The 16,697-nt window shown below is 49.7% G+C and overlaps 2 protein-coding genes across 5 annotated transcripts in view; one reads left to right on the forward strand and one right to left on the reverse strand.

Annotated features, from left to right (window-relative positions):
* On the reverse strand, positions 1-9,594 carry DRD4 (dopamine receptor D4). Of its 2 annotated transcripts, XM_005495906.4 has the most exons (4): positions 8,919-9,593; positions 1,643-1,755; positions 751-1,298; positions 1-324 (listed from the first exon to the last, which is right to left on the reverse strand). In XM_005495906.4, the coding sequence occupies exons 1-4, from the start codon at positions 9,147-9,149 to the stop codon at positions 122-124; spliced, it is 1,095 nt and encodes a 364-aa protein (XP_005495963.1). In that variant the 5' UTR covers positions 9,150-9,593; the 3' UTR covers positions 1-121. The 2 variants fall into 2 exon arrangements, with proteins under 2 accessions (XP_005495963.1, XP_074399626.1); XM_074543525.1 differs by having other exon boundaries at positions 243-1,298; positions 8,919-9,594.
* The window catches only part of LOC102066750 (uncharacterized), a 21,959-nt gene continuing 8,434 nt past the window's right edge, over positions 3,173-16,697 (forward strand). For all 3 annotated transcript variants that reach the window (XM_074543526.1, XM_026798406.2, XM_026798404.2), the window contains exon 1: positions 3,173-14,843. The gene's annotated coding sequence lies outside the window, so the exon portion shown is untranslated. The remainder of the gene's footprint in view (positions 14,844-16,697) is intronic.

Below are 16,697 nucleotides of genomic sequence, written 5' to 3' on the forward strand. Positions count from 1 at the left end.
TCAGCTGCAAGCTCTGCTCATCCTGCCCTCATCCCCAACAAAGACAGCAGGCCAGAGGCAGAAATAGATCTTTAATGAACTATACAAAAAATGACCCAGTGGTTCCTCCTGCGCAGAGGGCTCAGCAGAAGAGGTGCAAGACTTTGCGGAAGAAGTTCCTGAACTCGGCGTTGAACACGGTGTAAATGATGGGGTTGAGAGCACTGTTGACATAGCCCAGCCAAGTGACAGTGCTGGTGACTTGAGGGGGGATGGAGCAGGACTTGCAGAGCGCCCTGGTAATGTGCACCACAAAAAAAGGTGTCCAGCAGAAGAGGAAAGCACCTGCCAGGAGGACAATAAAGAGAGGTGATGTGAATGTTCAAAAGGGTTTAATTTAACAAAGTCTGAGCCAAAAAAGACAGACCCAGCTTGGGCACTCAGGGAAAAGGCAGCAGTTGTGCTAACACATGGAGCTGGGCTTATGCCCAGACAAAAAATTGGGATATTATTCCTGTCCTAAACTTTGATGAAAAGTCTTAAGTTAGTCTTGCTTTGGCTTTGCATGTAAGATATTGGGAGTCACAGGTTTGCCTTGGAAGGAGGTTGTGTTATAGACACTGTATGTGTCTATATGTGTATGTGTTCTTTCCCAAGGGTGGTGGGTTTTGGCACTGCTCTGGATTGACCCAGGCCCTGCCAGTCTGAGTGCTGTGGTGTGACAAGGTGGCACATTTCCCAGCCTCCCCAGCATCCCTGACAGCCACTCACCGACAACGACTGGCAGCACCCGCATGGCCTTGCGCTCCCGGCCGTTGATCTTGGCCTGCTTGCGCCCGTGCCCTGGGTGCGGGTACCTGAGGTGTGGGTAGGACACAGTCTGGATCCCACTGTTCATCCCACACTCCCCAGGGAGGCCGGCACGGGCATAGGGGCTGCACTCCAGCAGCCCCAGCCGGGTCTGCTCTCTCTCCATCAAGGTTGGGGGGTGATAGAGCTTCCTGTTGGCTCCGTGGATGCAGCCTCTCAGCTTGGCCTTCCGGGCTTCTTCCCAGCGCTTGAGTCCTTGGAACATGCCACAGTACAGAACCAGCATGACAGGGCATGGGATGAAGAAGGAGCAGATGGAGGAATAGACGATGTAGTTGTCATCCTCCAGTTGGCACAAGCTGGGGTCCCGGTCTGGGACATTGTTGAGGCCAAATATGACTGGGGATGCCACAGCAAAGGCGAATATCCAGGTGGTGGATATAAGGATCAGCTGCCGCAGGTCGATCTGCCGCCGGTTGTAGTTGAGTGGGATTTGAACAGCGATGAACCTGCCAACACAGCCCCGGGTGAGTCAGTCCTGGTGTGGTGGTGGCATCGTGGTAATGTAACCAAGGGACCCCAAATTCCTTGCCATTGTCCTTCCCCCCATTAATTCACTTTACTAACAGCCAAGGCCTGGGCTACAAGCACAACAGCCAAGGGACAGCTCTGGGTCATCACACAACAAGATTTCAGCTTGGCCACCACCAATGGGACACAAACCTGGTGGTGGAGGACATTAGGACAGAACAGCCTCCTTAGGGGAGGGCAGAATCCTTCCTGCCTGGGACACTGGCAAGGGCCTATGGAAGCAGCGTGCTGCCCAGGCACAGCCAGAGCAGGAAGCACTCACCGATCCACGCTGATAGCACACAGGTTGAAGATGGAGGCCGTGCACAGCATCACATCCATGGTCATCAGGGCATCACACAGCACTGTGCTGAGGGACCACACTCCTCCCTGGAACTGAAAAGATCCCTGGGGTCAGCAGATGCTGTGTCCTTTAAAATGACAGGAGCACGGCCATGCCTGGGTGCCTCAGCCACTCCTGTTTGCTCCAAACAAGCAGCGCAAAGCTGAGTGCTCCTCCCATAGCACGATGCTCCCAGTGCAGCAGCAGCATGTGGGAATGAGCCCCACACAGAGCCCACAGCCTGCTCAGGGCTTGTGGCTCTGGCCTGTCTGGAGAACTGAGCCCTCAGACCATCAGTACAGCTAAGTGAGTGATGCTGGGCAGAGAAATGGACACAGGACGTTGCACTGCCTTGGGTGAGGTCATGTACCCCCAAACTCTTCAAACCCCCAGTTCAGGACCTCAGGATCTCCCCAGCAAAGCAATATTGGCTGCACAGCATCCTGACCTCAGTCCCCAAGCAAGCAGAAGACAGAGCACAAAGCTTCTCTTCCACTTCTGTGTCCCAACCACTCCAAGCCCCTGCGTGCAGACTATGTGAACAGTTTCTCTGTGTTACACAACTGTTCCACCCTGGCAGGCCAAGCACAAGTCCAGCTCTGGAGACCAGGTCCAGGCAGTAACAACCTGTGATTCTCTCCCCACGGTCACAGGCACCAGGGCAGAGCAGCAGGGACCAGTGTCAGTGCCCTGAGCCACCTGGAAGTGTTGACTCTGCCATTCTTGGTGATTTTCAGCTTGGTCATGCCTCAGCCAGCCAGCACAAGCTCTGCACAGCCCATAGCACAGGACAGGCAGCAGGACAGAGAGAAGGACAGCAATGGCTGATGCTCATACAGCCAGAAACTACAGGCAACACTTTGTTCCAATCGAGTGCTTGTCTCAACCAGGTACAAACCCAGCTTGTTCTTTTAACATTAAAGCATTTTTTAGGCTGATGCAGAAATAGGTCACCTCAGTCCCATTCCTGTGCCATTATTCCCATGAGCTCCTTGAGCACAGGCAGAGACCTATCAGTTTGCTTGCACCTGCACAGGTAAGCCAGGTAGCTCAATAGGCTGTCACCCCTAGGCAGCAGGGAATTTTTCCTCAGAGTTTGAGACTGTGAGGAAAATTCCTTTGGGTCCCTCTGCAGAGACAGGTTAAAAACCCAATAAAATGTACAAATAAGTATGATTTTAGCTTGAAAAAAAAGTGTTCGGTAGCAATGGCCCCTTGACATGTCTGATTCAAACACTTGATTTTGATATTGCAAAATACCAAGCACTATCTGTACTTTCTATATGTTTTTATTAAAATATATATTATAGATATTACTATAGTATATATATATTGCTGCAAGTAATATATTTAATTTTCTATGTATGTTTATCTACAGATAATGTGAATCATCTAATATATATAATTTATTATATATTTTTATCTACAGAAAATGTGCTGCATAAAAATTATATATATATATAAATCCCAGGGACCTTTTTCTCTATAGCAATAGCCAGCTAATGCTCATAGATTCTAATGTTGCTGCCCTTTAATGTTGCAGGTTTCAGGAAGCAGGTATGGATTACACCAGATTCCTGTACTGGTGCTAAGCAACAGTTCTGGTTTCATTCATCCCAGCACTGAGTAGAGCCACGTGGGGAACACACTCCACAGAACGCCTGGAAGGTGCTGAACCCCAGGCCCTGCCAGCCACAGGGCAGGCAGCTCTTCAGGGATTAATATCAGCCAGTAATGATGTCAAGCACAGGATTATGATTAGAGGAGCTGTAAAGCCAAAGGAGTCTCTGAAGTAACTGTTTTGCTATTTTTGTACAGCATCTCCTTGAGATACCTCCGGGGGAGCTCTGGAGTCAGACCTGAGTGCTTCAGTCAGCCCATTTTCTAGCACAATGCAGACACTCCAAACTGATTTTGGGACCTGAATCATCAAAAGCCAAATTTCTGCCAAGCTCACTGGGATCTTGACAGGTTCAGTTCAGCTTATGAGAGAGAAAAATTTGATTTTGGGCTGCAGTTTTCCAAACCTATTTGTGATTTGGGGGAACTAATTGATTCTGAAAAGGACAAAGGCTCTCGGTCTGCAGCACCATTGGATCATGTGAGATTAAAGTTGGGCACTTGGAAAATGCTATGAAACCCTTCCCTTTCCCCACCAACCCCCAAGACTCAGCTTTGGAGGAGGTGCTAGGAGAGAACTTCCCATTCTGTGGTGTTTGTCACCTGCCCACCTTGGCAAAACGTGCCAAGCACCCCTCTGATGGGAGAGTAACTTTGGATAAGAGGCTTTGCTGGGCCATGTGATTAAGGAGTTCCTAATTCCAGGAGGCTGCAGCAGATTAGCCCATCAAGGTACACAGTGTAAAGATTTAGGGATCACAAACAGCTCAAGCTTCCTTTAAGTGCTCCAGAGCAACTGAACCTCCAGCAGCTCTTTTGGTTCTCCACTTTTCCAGAATACAATGCAGAAGTTTTTATAGGATGCTGGATGGCAGGAGACAGACTTGGCTTCTCAAACACCCTTGCAGCTGCCTTCCTAGTCAGCCCATTCTGGTATCCTTATTCCTCAGCACAGCTGATTTGTAAGGAAAACTCTGCCTTCTAAACCAGCCTGATGCCAGAAGAGCTCCTGAGGGCAGGAGCCAAGACAAAGCCAAAGGTTTTAGTTCTATTTCCTCTGATACCAGCCCTTGTTTCACTCCTGCCACATGCAGGGAACAGCAGGAGCCTGAAAGAGAATTAGGAGATGCCCATCTGGACTTTGAACAAGTATCTGCCTCAGTGCAGCCATGGCTCCAAGACATGGCATGGAGAGGGAAGGCTGTGACATGAGCTGGAAGAGGAACAGTCCTTGCCAGTGGGCAAAGTCCAGCATCAGAGCCAAAGAATTGTCTCCGTGTCCACCAGAAGCTGACTTGGGGCTTTTTGTCATGAGTTGTGACAACTGTCACAGTCCCCAGAATACACAATGCAGCCTGCAAGGGGAGAGGAAGAAGAGGGAGTGGGACATAAGACAGAGGTGCCTCATGTCTGCTCTGATGTTGTTTCTTAAATCATTGAGGTCAAGGTTTTTCAGAGATTATGAAAAAGCCTCATCATCCATCTGAGACATTATGAGGGCCAAGAATTTCAGGACACCTCTCCCAATTACTGGTATCTGAAAAAAAATCCCTAAGCACTGGTTTGTAACTGCTGGCCTGTCTCAGCTCCCTGGTACTTTGTGTGGCTCAGACATCAGCCAGGCCCAGAATAACATCTATTTCCACTAAAACTGTAGCATTCTAGGAAAGACTAATCCCAAATCCAGCTGCAAACAAGCTGACATGCATTCACAGAGAGCCTGGGGAAATTTGGAGAGGGTAGAGGTCTGGCCTCTTATTAGAAGAGCTCCATCACAAGCACACAGAAAAAACTGCAAAATAGATGTTTTGATACCAAGCCAGTGACACCCTGAACGTTTTGGGCAGAACCCATCACCCTCAGCAAGATAAGAAGATAGCTCATGAAGTTTTTACTGGCTGCTCCATTATCATGCCTGCTGGGAACATTCATCTTCTCTGACCTGAGAAGGAGCCAGGTAAACATGCAAATCTGCTCAAACTGTTTCCTCTTTTCCGTAATCACTTACACAGGTCTTAGTGGCAAAGATGTTTACATAACCAACACCCTCAGCTCCTGCCAGCAGCTTCCTGGCTCAGGCCTGTTCCACAGCCCTGCTGCTTGGCAGGGATTAGCAGAGAGCTGAGCACAGGAGCAGCAGGTACAGGTGCAGCTACAGGTACAGGTGTGCTGCACAGCACAGTCCACGTGTGGAGCTTGTCCTGGTGCCTGCCATAATTGCTGGGATGCCTCCACTTGATGAGGGCTGTATAAACTCCTGCAAGTATCCCAGAGTCTTTGGAACTCCTGCCATTTTCAGTGTCTCTGGGAAGAGGAAGCTTGCCTCACAAGGCAGGCCTGTGGAGCCACGCAGCTCCCTCCCAAAGCCACCCAGAGCCAAGTGATATCCTGCGGTAACTCCATAGCTCTGCTTCCTCAGGTAACCCCTGTTTTGGTGCTCCCAATGCTCCAGGGACTCTCTGGGATCTTCTCCTGGCCTCTCTTCACATGAAAGCAGAACTCTGCTCTTCAGGAATAACAGTTAATGCCTAAGAGTGCTCCAGGTCATCTCCTTCCCCCTTGCTTCCCATCACCCCTGCCTTTCTGGCACAGGATTGATTGCTGGAAAGCACTTGACACACTCATCAGAAAGCCAAGGCTGGCAGAAGAGCAGTGCAACTTCCCCGTGAAAGTTACCATTACCTCTCCCCCTCACACTGCTAAGACCTCAGATTCCCAAGCAGGCAGGAAGGTAAGTGCCTTCTGCCCACCAGGGCAGGCAGCTGTGCGGTAATTGCAACTGGAAACATTGGAACATGTCTTTGTTCCATATTTGGATGAGTCCAGTGGAAGGAGAGTGTGTGTCCATAATTGCTGCCATTGTCTGAAATGAGCTTTCTTAACAACCAGAAATAAAACCCATGATCAAGGACTCTCCACTGTGCTCCAGCTTCAGAGAAGAGCAGCAAAGGATCACCCACATCCCACAGGAAGGAATCCCATCCCCACTGGGGCTTGGAGGAGATCTGTTCTTTGTGAGGATGTCAGATGTCACCTCAAAAGTTAGGTCCCTCCTGCTGTCTTCTAAAGCTCTGACTTGAAGGAATGTTTCCAGAACTGGAACACAAGATGCCACCTCACAGGAAAACAGCACAAGGTGAGCAAGTTTCTGCTGAATGAAAAAATGCTCAGTTTTTTGTTCTCTTCATGCTAAAAAAGCAAAAACCCACTGCCTCATCTGGCTTTCGAGTTTTCCAATAGGGCCTCAGAGTCCACCTTTACTGTATCAGGAGTTGTACTAAAGTTTAAAACAACAAAACAAAAATCCCATACCAAGAAGAAAGATTGAGGCGAACATTCAGGACTGTCCAGGCCATATTTTCAGTGGCTACCATGTTTGGTACAGAGTGCAAGCTGAAACCAAGCTAGTTTTAAAGAGCAACACTACCCCTTGCATCTTGCATCCCAACATCTAATTCCAAGTTTTGCTTCCAAGGAAAAAAAAAAAAAAAACAAAAAAAACACCACAAAGCAAAGAGACCACAAAAATCCTGTCCTCTGGCATGGATTCAGTGGTTACTCTCCCTTTTCCTTATTTCAGAACAAAATGAGTTGGAAATCCTGCACCAGTGTACAAAAGACAATTAAAATGAAAATGGGCACCTGCAGGCTCTGAGCCCAGAGAAGCTTCCAGGCTTAGAATGGGAACTGCTGCAACACTAGAGGTGGGGTTGCTCTACACATCAAAGCCCCACTGCCTGCTCGAGTCTCTCCCTCCCTCTCTTTCTGTAGCTGTTCCGCACTTCCCTCACCTGCTCCATGCATTCCCTCTGAGAGCCAGGAGTGCAAATCCTGGTGCCTGTGCTGTTTTGTGCCTCTGAATGCCTGCCTGGCTGCAGGAGCTGCAGAGGATGGGAGGGAAAGACTTCTGTCATACAGCACCTTCATTCTCCATGTTTAATATCCTGAGAGCAGAGACATGGAAGAATTCCCTCACAGAACTGATGTTTACGAATAGCCATGGAGGTGAATGTACCAAGTGTCACCACAAGCTGAACAGCACCAGTTTTTAAAGCTCATACAGGTATGAACACCTGTTACGTGAGAATCCAGAACTTGTGGAATGTCTGTGGTTTCAAGAAATACTCCTGCCCCAATGGAAGTATTTTCAGAGGTACCCCAGAATATGTTAACCTGTATTTTATATATTCCAGCAAAACTCCCACCTGCAGGCAAAAGGAAACCACTCTGGTGTTCATGACTGCCCATAGAGAGACCTGGGGACTGAAGGCATCAAGAGACAACAGAAAGGGGAAGGAAGAAAAGGGATCCCAATTAGCAAAAATAGCAGAGAAGAATGAGCCTTTCTAACCACAGAAAAAAGAGGTAATGAGGAAAAGAAAATCCACCAAAAGCAAGAGCACAGTGGAAAAAGAGGGGACCTAATGCTCCAGTTCTTCCTTGGTTCTTCTCATGGGTCCCCAGATGAACCTGCTGCTCCACAATACCTGTCTCCAGAGAGGTCACAGTGTCCTGCAAAATCCTAGGACGAGGTAGAGACCATTCTAAGCTCTAATCTGCAGCCTGCCTTGCTTAGGGGAGTACAGGCCTGCACAGTCAGGGCTTGCTGAGCCATGGGGTGCTCTGCATGGCTTGTGAGAGGACAAGAGGGGAGATGCTATTCCACAGCTGGGAAGAAGATTCATAGTACCAGCTACCACCAGCATGGGTAGAAAAACCTGCTATTTGGCTCAGTGGATGCTTTCATCCTCTTGAGCAGGGAAGAGCCACCAGCTGGTACTAACAGGTTTAAAACATCCCCCTGCAAGCACAATGGTTTATTTGTCCCTGGCAGTAAATGTTACAGAGAGAACTCAGCCTCAGGAGTGCCTGTTGCTCTTTCCCTCAGCTGTCACAGTCTTGGGGGTGAACAGGTTTTGGGAGTGAACAGCAACTCTGCCCCATGTCCCTGAGCTGGCTCTCCACGACTGCCATCGCATGCTGGGTCAGGCCTGTGCCAAGGAACAACCTACCAACCAAAGCCACCTTGGTGCAGGGTGACCAAATCCCATCCCCGGAACAGACAGCTTCTCCGTCTCAGCCAACATGGAAAGTTATTTCCTGGCTAAAGATGTTTAAGATCTCCCTTTATCACCAAGGCTCACTTTATGCCGAACAGAGCACAGCACCTGTCTCTTCCTATACATTTGCTGATGGCAGCCTGGACGGTGCAAGCCGAGAGACAGCGTGCAAGCCAAGGGGAGAGCACCCCGGTGCGCCTCCGCTCGGGGCATCTCCACTCGGTGCGGTTCGGACGGGATCCCAGGAACTCGCACGGAGCCGGCTCCGCTCTTCGCCGCCCGCGGTCCCGCAGCGCTGGGATGCCGTGAGACTCGCAGGTAAGAGCCGGGGGGTCTGACCGCCACATCCCGGGGGCAAAGCTGTCCCGGCTGGGGAGCACTCCCGGGCCGGCGGGGTGGCGGTGGGGAGCAAGCTCGGAGAGCGGCTTGGACCCTCGGTACTTGGTCTCTTGCCCCACCGCTGCCTCGTAACCTGCAGGCTCGGCGGGCACCCGAGCCCCAGCCCGCCGTGCCCCGGTGTCCCCGGGCTGTCTCACCTCGGAGTAGACGTAGAGGGGCAGGACGAGGAGGGCGAGCAGCAGATCGGCCACGGCGAGGCTGACGATGAAGTAGTTGGTGGTGGTCTTGAGCGCCCGTTCCGTGCAGACGCTCAGACAGACGAGCCCGTTGCCGCCGACGATGAGGAGGATGAGGAGGATGCCGAGCACCAGGGCGGCGATGCTGTGGCCGGGTACGGCGGGCGGGGGTCCGGCGGTGCCGTTGCCCATGGCCCCGCGGCGCTGCCCCCGCAGCCCCGCGCACGGAGCCGGGCCGGCCGCCGCGAGCTGCCCGCCGAGCCGCGGGAGGAGCCTCCGCCGCCGCCCCGCCCGGCCCCGGTCCCGGCCCCGCGGGGACAACTGGGTCACCAAGCGGCTTAAGGGGTGGCGGGGCGGGGGGGGCAGGCTCCCGGTGTCCCGGCTCCCGGTGTCCCGGAGTCCCGAGCGCTGCAGAGGTCCTGCTGCGTTCTCACATGGTCTTGCTGCGTTCTCACACGGGGCTGTTCTCTTAAGCAATGTTAGAGGAAAGAATTGGAATTAGTACAGGTCGGGTGAATAACTGGGAAATTTTATTCTGATGTGTGTGTAGAATCTGATAATGTTTAGGAGTTTGTAATTAAGCTGAGTGAAGATCCAGACAGTCCATAATGAAATTTGAAGATAGTGCCAAGACAGAATGCTGAGAGTGTCTTGGAGCACAGAGGAAGGATTAAAAGTGCTCTTAATAAGCTGGCAAATGCAGGATGCTCTTCAAAAGGAATTTTGCACTTTAGCCATGCTTGGGCAGGAATAAACAACTGCAGAAATGTAGGATACAGGAAGGAACCAGATGGGCAGCAAGTGTGGCAGCAAAGATGGGATGGCAGGTCAGGAGCTGAACATGGGGGCTGGGCTGTTTTACTGCAGAAAATGAGAGAAAAATGCTCTTTGAGGGGTACCTATGCACCTGCAGGATCAGGAGGTATGGGGAGGTGTGACCTTCCATTCCTAGCCCAGATGACTTGGGAGATATGGAAGCTGATACAGACCCTGTGGGCATCTCTGCAGCTGTGCCACTAAACCTCAGCCCAGATGTTAATGCCAGGTAAGCATTCAGGTCAGCCTGGTGTTTGTGGAAGGTGGTGGGAAGAGAAGGCATAGCAGTAGAAGGACATTTATATTGTGTATAAAAGAAAAAATACATTATTGGAAGATTTTTATGAGACAAATTGCTTCTAAGATCTGTTTATAAGCTGCAGGTATCAGAGTTTCACCCAAACTATTGAGACTTGTGGTAGAAATCCTCTCTCCAAACCCTACCCCTGCTGCCCCAAGTTCCCTTACTCTTTTTTGGAAAGGGTCACAGTTACCCCCCAGCATGTGCAGTGTAGAAAGGCCACAGCCCTGGTGTCAGCCTTGGGACACAGATCCAAGCACTGTCCTTCCCTTGGACTGGACTAACAGCAGCTGATCCACACAGTCTGTTCTGCCCAGCTGCTGTGGCTCTGCAATTTCATACATGAGTAGGAGAAAATTCCCTTGGTTTAAGCACTTGGACAACAGTTTGGTTGGCTAAATTCTGCCTCCAGAGGTGGGGCTTCCAGGTCTGTTCTAAAGCCAGTAAGAATGCCCTGTCTTTAGTAACTACAGAGTTGTATCACCCTTCTCTCCCATCCTTGTGAAGTCTGCCCATCCTCATGTTGATCCCAATACCTGTGGATTTGTTTCTCCAGTCATCTCCCTCTTCTAGTGTGCAAAGACAGGAGAGACAATTCCACCTGGCCTGAGTGAGACCACATCTTGCTCTAGATCTGTCTGTCACCAGCACTGGAATGGGTACTCACATACCTGTATCTCTACATTCCTTTTGGGAATGGTTTCTGTTGGACTCAGGTGGACACAAGCATGGTTGCACATCTGCCAGGTTCAAAGCTCGGTGATACCTCATCTGCTGGCAAGTTCAAACAAGGAATATGGTTTCCATCATCTGGTCACAGCTTTTCCTACCTGGCTTTGTTCCCTAAAGCCTGACTCCTGACACAGCCCTCATTCAGTGAGGGGCTGGGACAGCAGAACCACGTTCACTAGAGCCCTTTTTATTCTGAGAAATGAACTCAAAGTAGTAAAAGGAGGTCCTGAAGTTTCATTAATGGAGGAGGCCCACAGTTTCATTAATGAAACTGTGTGGACAAAATACTCTTAATTTATTTATGTTCAAACCACCCGAGCAGCCAAGAGAGCAGGATGGAAATGTGACTGCTGTCCTCCTGCCTTCCCACAGGGATTAGTGGCATTCCTCTAATCCCCTTTAACAGTTAATTTACATTCATTATCTCAATTTTCCCTGTGGGTTAGTGCTGAATGACTCGTAATTCTCAGTGTGGAAGCTCATATTCCAGACTAACAGGGCCTTAATCCTAAACTAGTTTAATACTGGAGTGGGTTAAACTAATGTGAAATAGTGCTTTTGACTTCCTGAAGTGCGTAGCCATGCAAACCACTAATTAGGACAGTGCTTCCATGGCAAACAAGATACAGACATTAAACACAATTCCTTTCTTGGATAAGAGGAGCTGCTCTCCTAGCAGAGGAGAAGGAAAGTGTGTCTTACATCAGCATATCCAAAGAAGTCGTGTCACTGCACAAAAAACAGATGACAAAGGACAGAGTCATGGGTCACCCTCATGGAAAGCAGGAGGAGTTTTGCTGGAGTGATGGACTGGGAATGCTTAGAGCACCTTTGGAGAGGGTCTGATGTGTTGGTGTTTTGGAACTACCCTTTTTTGTTTAGATGCACAGCCTGCAGTGTCCTCATTCCCCATCTCACTGGGACGGTAGCTGTGGAAGCACCACAGCTGCTTCTGGTACCAGGAAGAGGGCAGCACCAGAGAAACACCCAAACCAACAAACCAGTGGGAGACCTGCCTTTTTTGAGTGTTTTGGAGTGTTTGGAAAAGAAACTCTGGGAGATAAGCAGTGTGGTTTATGGCTGTGGTGGAGCTGGTCCCTGACCAAAGGAAGCTGGTCCTCTGCCAAGGAGCCAGGAGTCCTGCAGAGACTCCCCCAGGATAAATTAACGGAGGATTGGATTCCCAGCCAGTTCAAAGGATCAGGAAGTTTACGAAGTGAGACATCTGTCAGAGTCTCCACAAGGAGATGGAATTTTTATCACCATAATTTTTCACATCTGAGGCACTACAAATTTAAATAGAAAAGGGGAACAATGTGGCTGCCAAAGTTTCAGGACAGATGTGCCAAAGTCGGCTGATGAATAGTGCCCTGATAGCATCAGCTCTCCTGGCTGCCTTCAGGTTCAGGACAAAGGGAGGAAAACAAAGAGCTTTCAAGGCCAATCGTGTTCCTATTATTTGCTATATTCAGCCTGGCAATTTTCTGTGAGACACTCATAGGCAACAAAGCCATCCTGCTTTCCAATCTCCTGTAATGCATTTCTCAAAAAAGAGGCAGAGGCAGTATCCCCCCTCTCAGGTGAGCTTTTGCAAGGAGGGAAGAAGATGGCTCATCTCTCTGGGCTTTCCAGACTCCAAGAAGCTGCAGGGATTTATTTACATGCTGAATGGATCTCTTGACATTTACCATTCTGGTAAGTTATGATAAACCCATGTAAGATGTAAAAACTAATGCTGGTGGTTATCTATGGGGGGTGAAACTATGGAGAAAATGGCTTCATTTTCCATCTCTGTTTGCTTGGAGTCAAAACTAGATGTTTTTGTGGATGCCTGGTTTCAGCTTAACCACATAATTGATCTCACACAAGGGTGACTCGATGAGATACAAGGGCTTGTGCCACAGGACAGATCGAAATAATATAACTCAAGAGCTCCTACTGGGTGTAAAACATCCCTGAGCTTATTAGACCCATTTGTTGGGAAAAACCTCCTGGGCAGGGGGAGAAGTGGAAGACAACAGAAGCAGGAAAGGCAGGGAAAGGCGTGACTGGGAGCAGCAAGCACCTGTAAGTGCTCCTCCCTCCGTGCTCATCCTGGCAAAGCCTGCTCCTGTTTACTGGAAAGGGTGTCCCTTCAGGTCCCTGACAAAGCCAGGGAGGGATGAGCTGAAATGCAGCCCAGGCAGCTGTCAGGAACTGCTGGGATGGCACACCTGGGACAGCTGGCCACAGTGCACATTCTAATTCTTCTAATTCAAACTAATTCCCCGAAGTGCTTTCTCCTCTTCCCAGACACACAAACAGCTGGAGGCTGAGATTACAGCGCTGATGCCAATTAGAGCCGTGATAAGGCAAGACACAAGGGAAGTGTGAGCGCGCTCAGGGCTCCTGCGCTGCAGTACAGGGAGCTTCCAGCCGGGCAGGAGGCAGCGCTGGGCAGCAGGGCAAGGTGGCCAGAGCAGCCTGGGGAGGAGTACAACCAACCCTCTGCGGTCATGTCCCTGTGTTAAAGGATCAAAGCATAACTTTCTCTGCACAACCCAGGCAATGTGTGGATGAAATTTTTTCTGCTGCACATCCTGACCAGAATGAAGTAATGCCTTGATTGTCTAACACTAAAAATGTTGCTGGGGAGTTTTTTTGGTTTTCCTGCAGTTTTGGTGGCGCCTGCACTGGGATGTGTTGTTCCACCCTGGGAACATAACCAGAGGGCAGGTATGTTTTTTCCCCACTTGGGCTGGGAAACCTGGGGAGATTTGGAAGGAGTTCCATGGGGTGTAAAATTCCAGCAGGTGATTGATGGGGATGGCAGCTAGTCTTTAAAAACTACTTTGGGCTTCCTTGGTGACAGGGAGAGAGCCATGATGCACTCATAGGATTGGAAAGCAGAGTTCCCTTCTTCCTGTAAAAAAAGCTGTGCCCTGAGCTTGGCTTTTCCTTTTCTGGATCACAGTGCCAGCCAAGGGGTAATGGGAATTTCTCCCCTTCACAACTCAGAATTACCCCCCCACCCCAGAGATCTGAGTGCTGATTTTGGAGAGTCTGCACCCTCCCTGTGCTATGGGCTAGGATAGCTCTGTGATGAAATCCTCTCTTTTCTGAAATGCAGTTTCTTGTATTTACCTCCAACATCAAAAAAGGCTAGGCTCACATGTTCTCTCAAATATTGCCAGATTTGGGGCTAAAGCATTTAACAAGGCCAACCCTTCTTTCCCCTTACAGTACCCATTCCCAAAGCAGGCAGAAAGAATTTCTTCCCAGGAAGAATTTCCTCATGAAAAAGGTGGCCAGGCAATGGAAGGGACTGCCCAGGGATGCGGTGGAGACCCCATCCCTGGAGGTGTCAAAGGAACAACTGGATGTGGCACTCAGTGCTCTGGGCTGGGTGATGGAGTGGATGATGGGCACAGTTGAACTTGATGATCTTGGAGGTCCTTTCCAACCTCAATGATTCCAGGATTCTATGATTTGCTTGTAGAACGGGAGTGCCTCATGGCAGCCCTTCCAGATTCAAGGCTTGTCAGAGGTGTTTCTGCTGCAGGATGGGCCTGGCTCATCCAGCATCCCTAGGGAGGCATCCCAGGGGACCCTCTGGCTTAGCACCTATCCCTGCTTCAGAGGGGTCTTCTTTCCTGCAAAGCACTTCTTATCTCTTATCCTTGGAGAGCCAAGGCACCCTGCCAGCGCCCAAGGTACCACTCCTGCACCAACAGGATACTTTTTCCCTTGTTCTTCCCAGTTCTTAGCAAAATGTTTCAAGCATTTGGGGACTTTTTTCTTTTTTTCAGTATGAGCCAAACACCTAATATTTTTTTTTCCTTCAAAAGCGCTGGGGTTTACTGCAGATTTTACCCAATGGTTTGGCAGGAAGCAGATACAGCTTTGACCAAAATGTCTGAGATCTGCTCCAGCACAACCCAGAGCTCTTGACAAATGTTTTGCTGTCCTTGCCCCTGGATAATGCTGCCAGCCATGGATGTCACCAGCATGTCCAGCACCTCCCCTCCTGACTTCAGACCAAGCAGGAACAACTCCAGGTATGTGACATTTTGTGCTTTTGTCCCTCACATCTGGTTTTTGTTTTAAACTGGTGCAAATCCAGAAAGGTGCCACATGTTTCAGTCAAACAAAGCAGGGGAGAGACACAGGCAATCCAAGCCACCTCAGGAGCAAGTAGGTACAGAGAGACAAACGTATCCTGGATCTATACACCTTCTTAGCTTAATTTGCCCCTTTGAGATTGGAGTGAGTGTTTTTCTGAGGTTCCATGACCACTGTGATTTTCCTCCTTCTTCCAAGCCCACCTGGGCTGCCTTACTTGCCTCTTCCTTCCATCCCACTCTTCACTCTTACAGCCAAAATCATGAAATCAGGTGGTAAAGATTAAAACCACTCCTGAAAGCATCCTGTGCAAGAAAGGAGCATTTAGAAGGCTAAATCCTCCAATCCCTTTATTCCAATTAGGGCCCTTTCTCTTACAGGGCAGAGAGTGATGAAAGGAATCGCCACCAGTCTGCTCTCAGCTGGAGCGGCATCGCTGTCATCGCAGTGACGTGGGCCAGGCTTACCTGCAAACACACAGAGCCAATCCCCACTGCCCACATGGCCTGACAGACACAGGAAGGGGAAAAAAGGAATGAGGGAGGTAGAAGTTCTTGAACACCCTGTAAGCTGATTAAAGGGTATTTTACGTAGGAAGGATTTAGCCATGCAGTTCCTAGTACCATCTGACCTCAATAAACTCCCCTGCCATGGGCTGGTGTTGCCATTGCATGGGGCACAGCCTGTGCTGGGCTCCCCAAAGGTCAGCTGCACCTGGACAGCTCCATCAGGACTTGGGACACCATTGCTGGACATGTGTGGGGCATGACATGGTCCTTCCACAGCCTTCTTGGCCTGGCTTAACCCTTGTGCATTTTACCATCCCAAAGGGTGTAAAGCATGGCTGTAAGATTTTGGGATGTGTTTTGGCCAGTCAAGGTGTCTCTAGGAAGAAGAGAAGCTCCAGCAGATCCTGGGGTCTTGGGTTCTGGACAGGCTGGCAAGGATTGGGCAAACTTTGTAAGGACTGCCCTGAATAAAAAGCAACCCCAAAGGCTGGATTTCCTTGTCCAAGGCAGGAGCAACTATGTCCACTTGACTATGGCAGCATTTTTCCAGCCTGTTCTTAATGCTCTTTAGAGGAGGCCTCTGAATGCATCCACACTTCTTCAGCAGGGAAAAATATTTTCTGATCTCCTGTATCAATTACTTTGAAGGGTGAATGGGAATTTCTCCCCTTCACAACTCAGAATTACCCCTCCACCCCAGAGATCTGAGTGCTGATTTTGGAGAGTCTGCCTGCACCCTCCCTGTTCTATGGGCTAGGATAGCTCTGTGATGAAATCCTCTCTTTTCTGAAATGCAGTTTCTTGTATTTACCTCCAACATCAAAAAAAGGCTAGGCTCACATGTTCCCTCAAATATTGCCAGATTTGGGGCTAATACATTTAACATGGCTCTAAGATGCTGCCTTTCACACTGCTGGTTTGGTGACCCCTCCCACTGTAAAGAGGAGGAAAAAGACCTTCCTCAGTTCCATTCTCAGCTCTGATGCCTTTGAGACAGAGCAGTAACCAGAGCCTGGGTGTTGAAGGGGAGTGGTCCCTGTGTTTCATAATCTTTGCTCTCTGTTGGCACGAGGGTGTCCCAGGCATCAGCGTGGCTACTGGGAATAGCCCTGGCACCCATGGCAACTGGATTTACTTAATGCATCCCATCACAGGCCTCTCCATGCTGGGCATGTCAGTCGGTGTCAAGCCTAAGCACAAGTGACTGCACAAAGATCCTGATGCTTTATACCTGGCAGCGTCCCCAGGGCAGCTCAGGGATGGCTCCAAAGCTCACAGATC

Source organism: Zonotrichia albicollis, chromosome 6, assembly GCF_047830755.1.
Source record: "Zonotrichia albicollis isolate bZonAlb1 chromosome 6, bZonAlb1.hap1, whole genome shotgun sequence".
Taxonomy (NCBI): domain Eukaryota; kingdom Metazoa; phylum Chordata; class Aves; order Passeriformes; family Passerellidae; genus Zonotrichia; species Zonotrichia albicollis.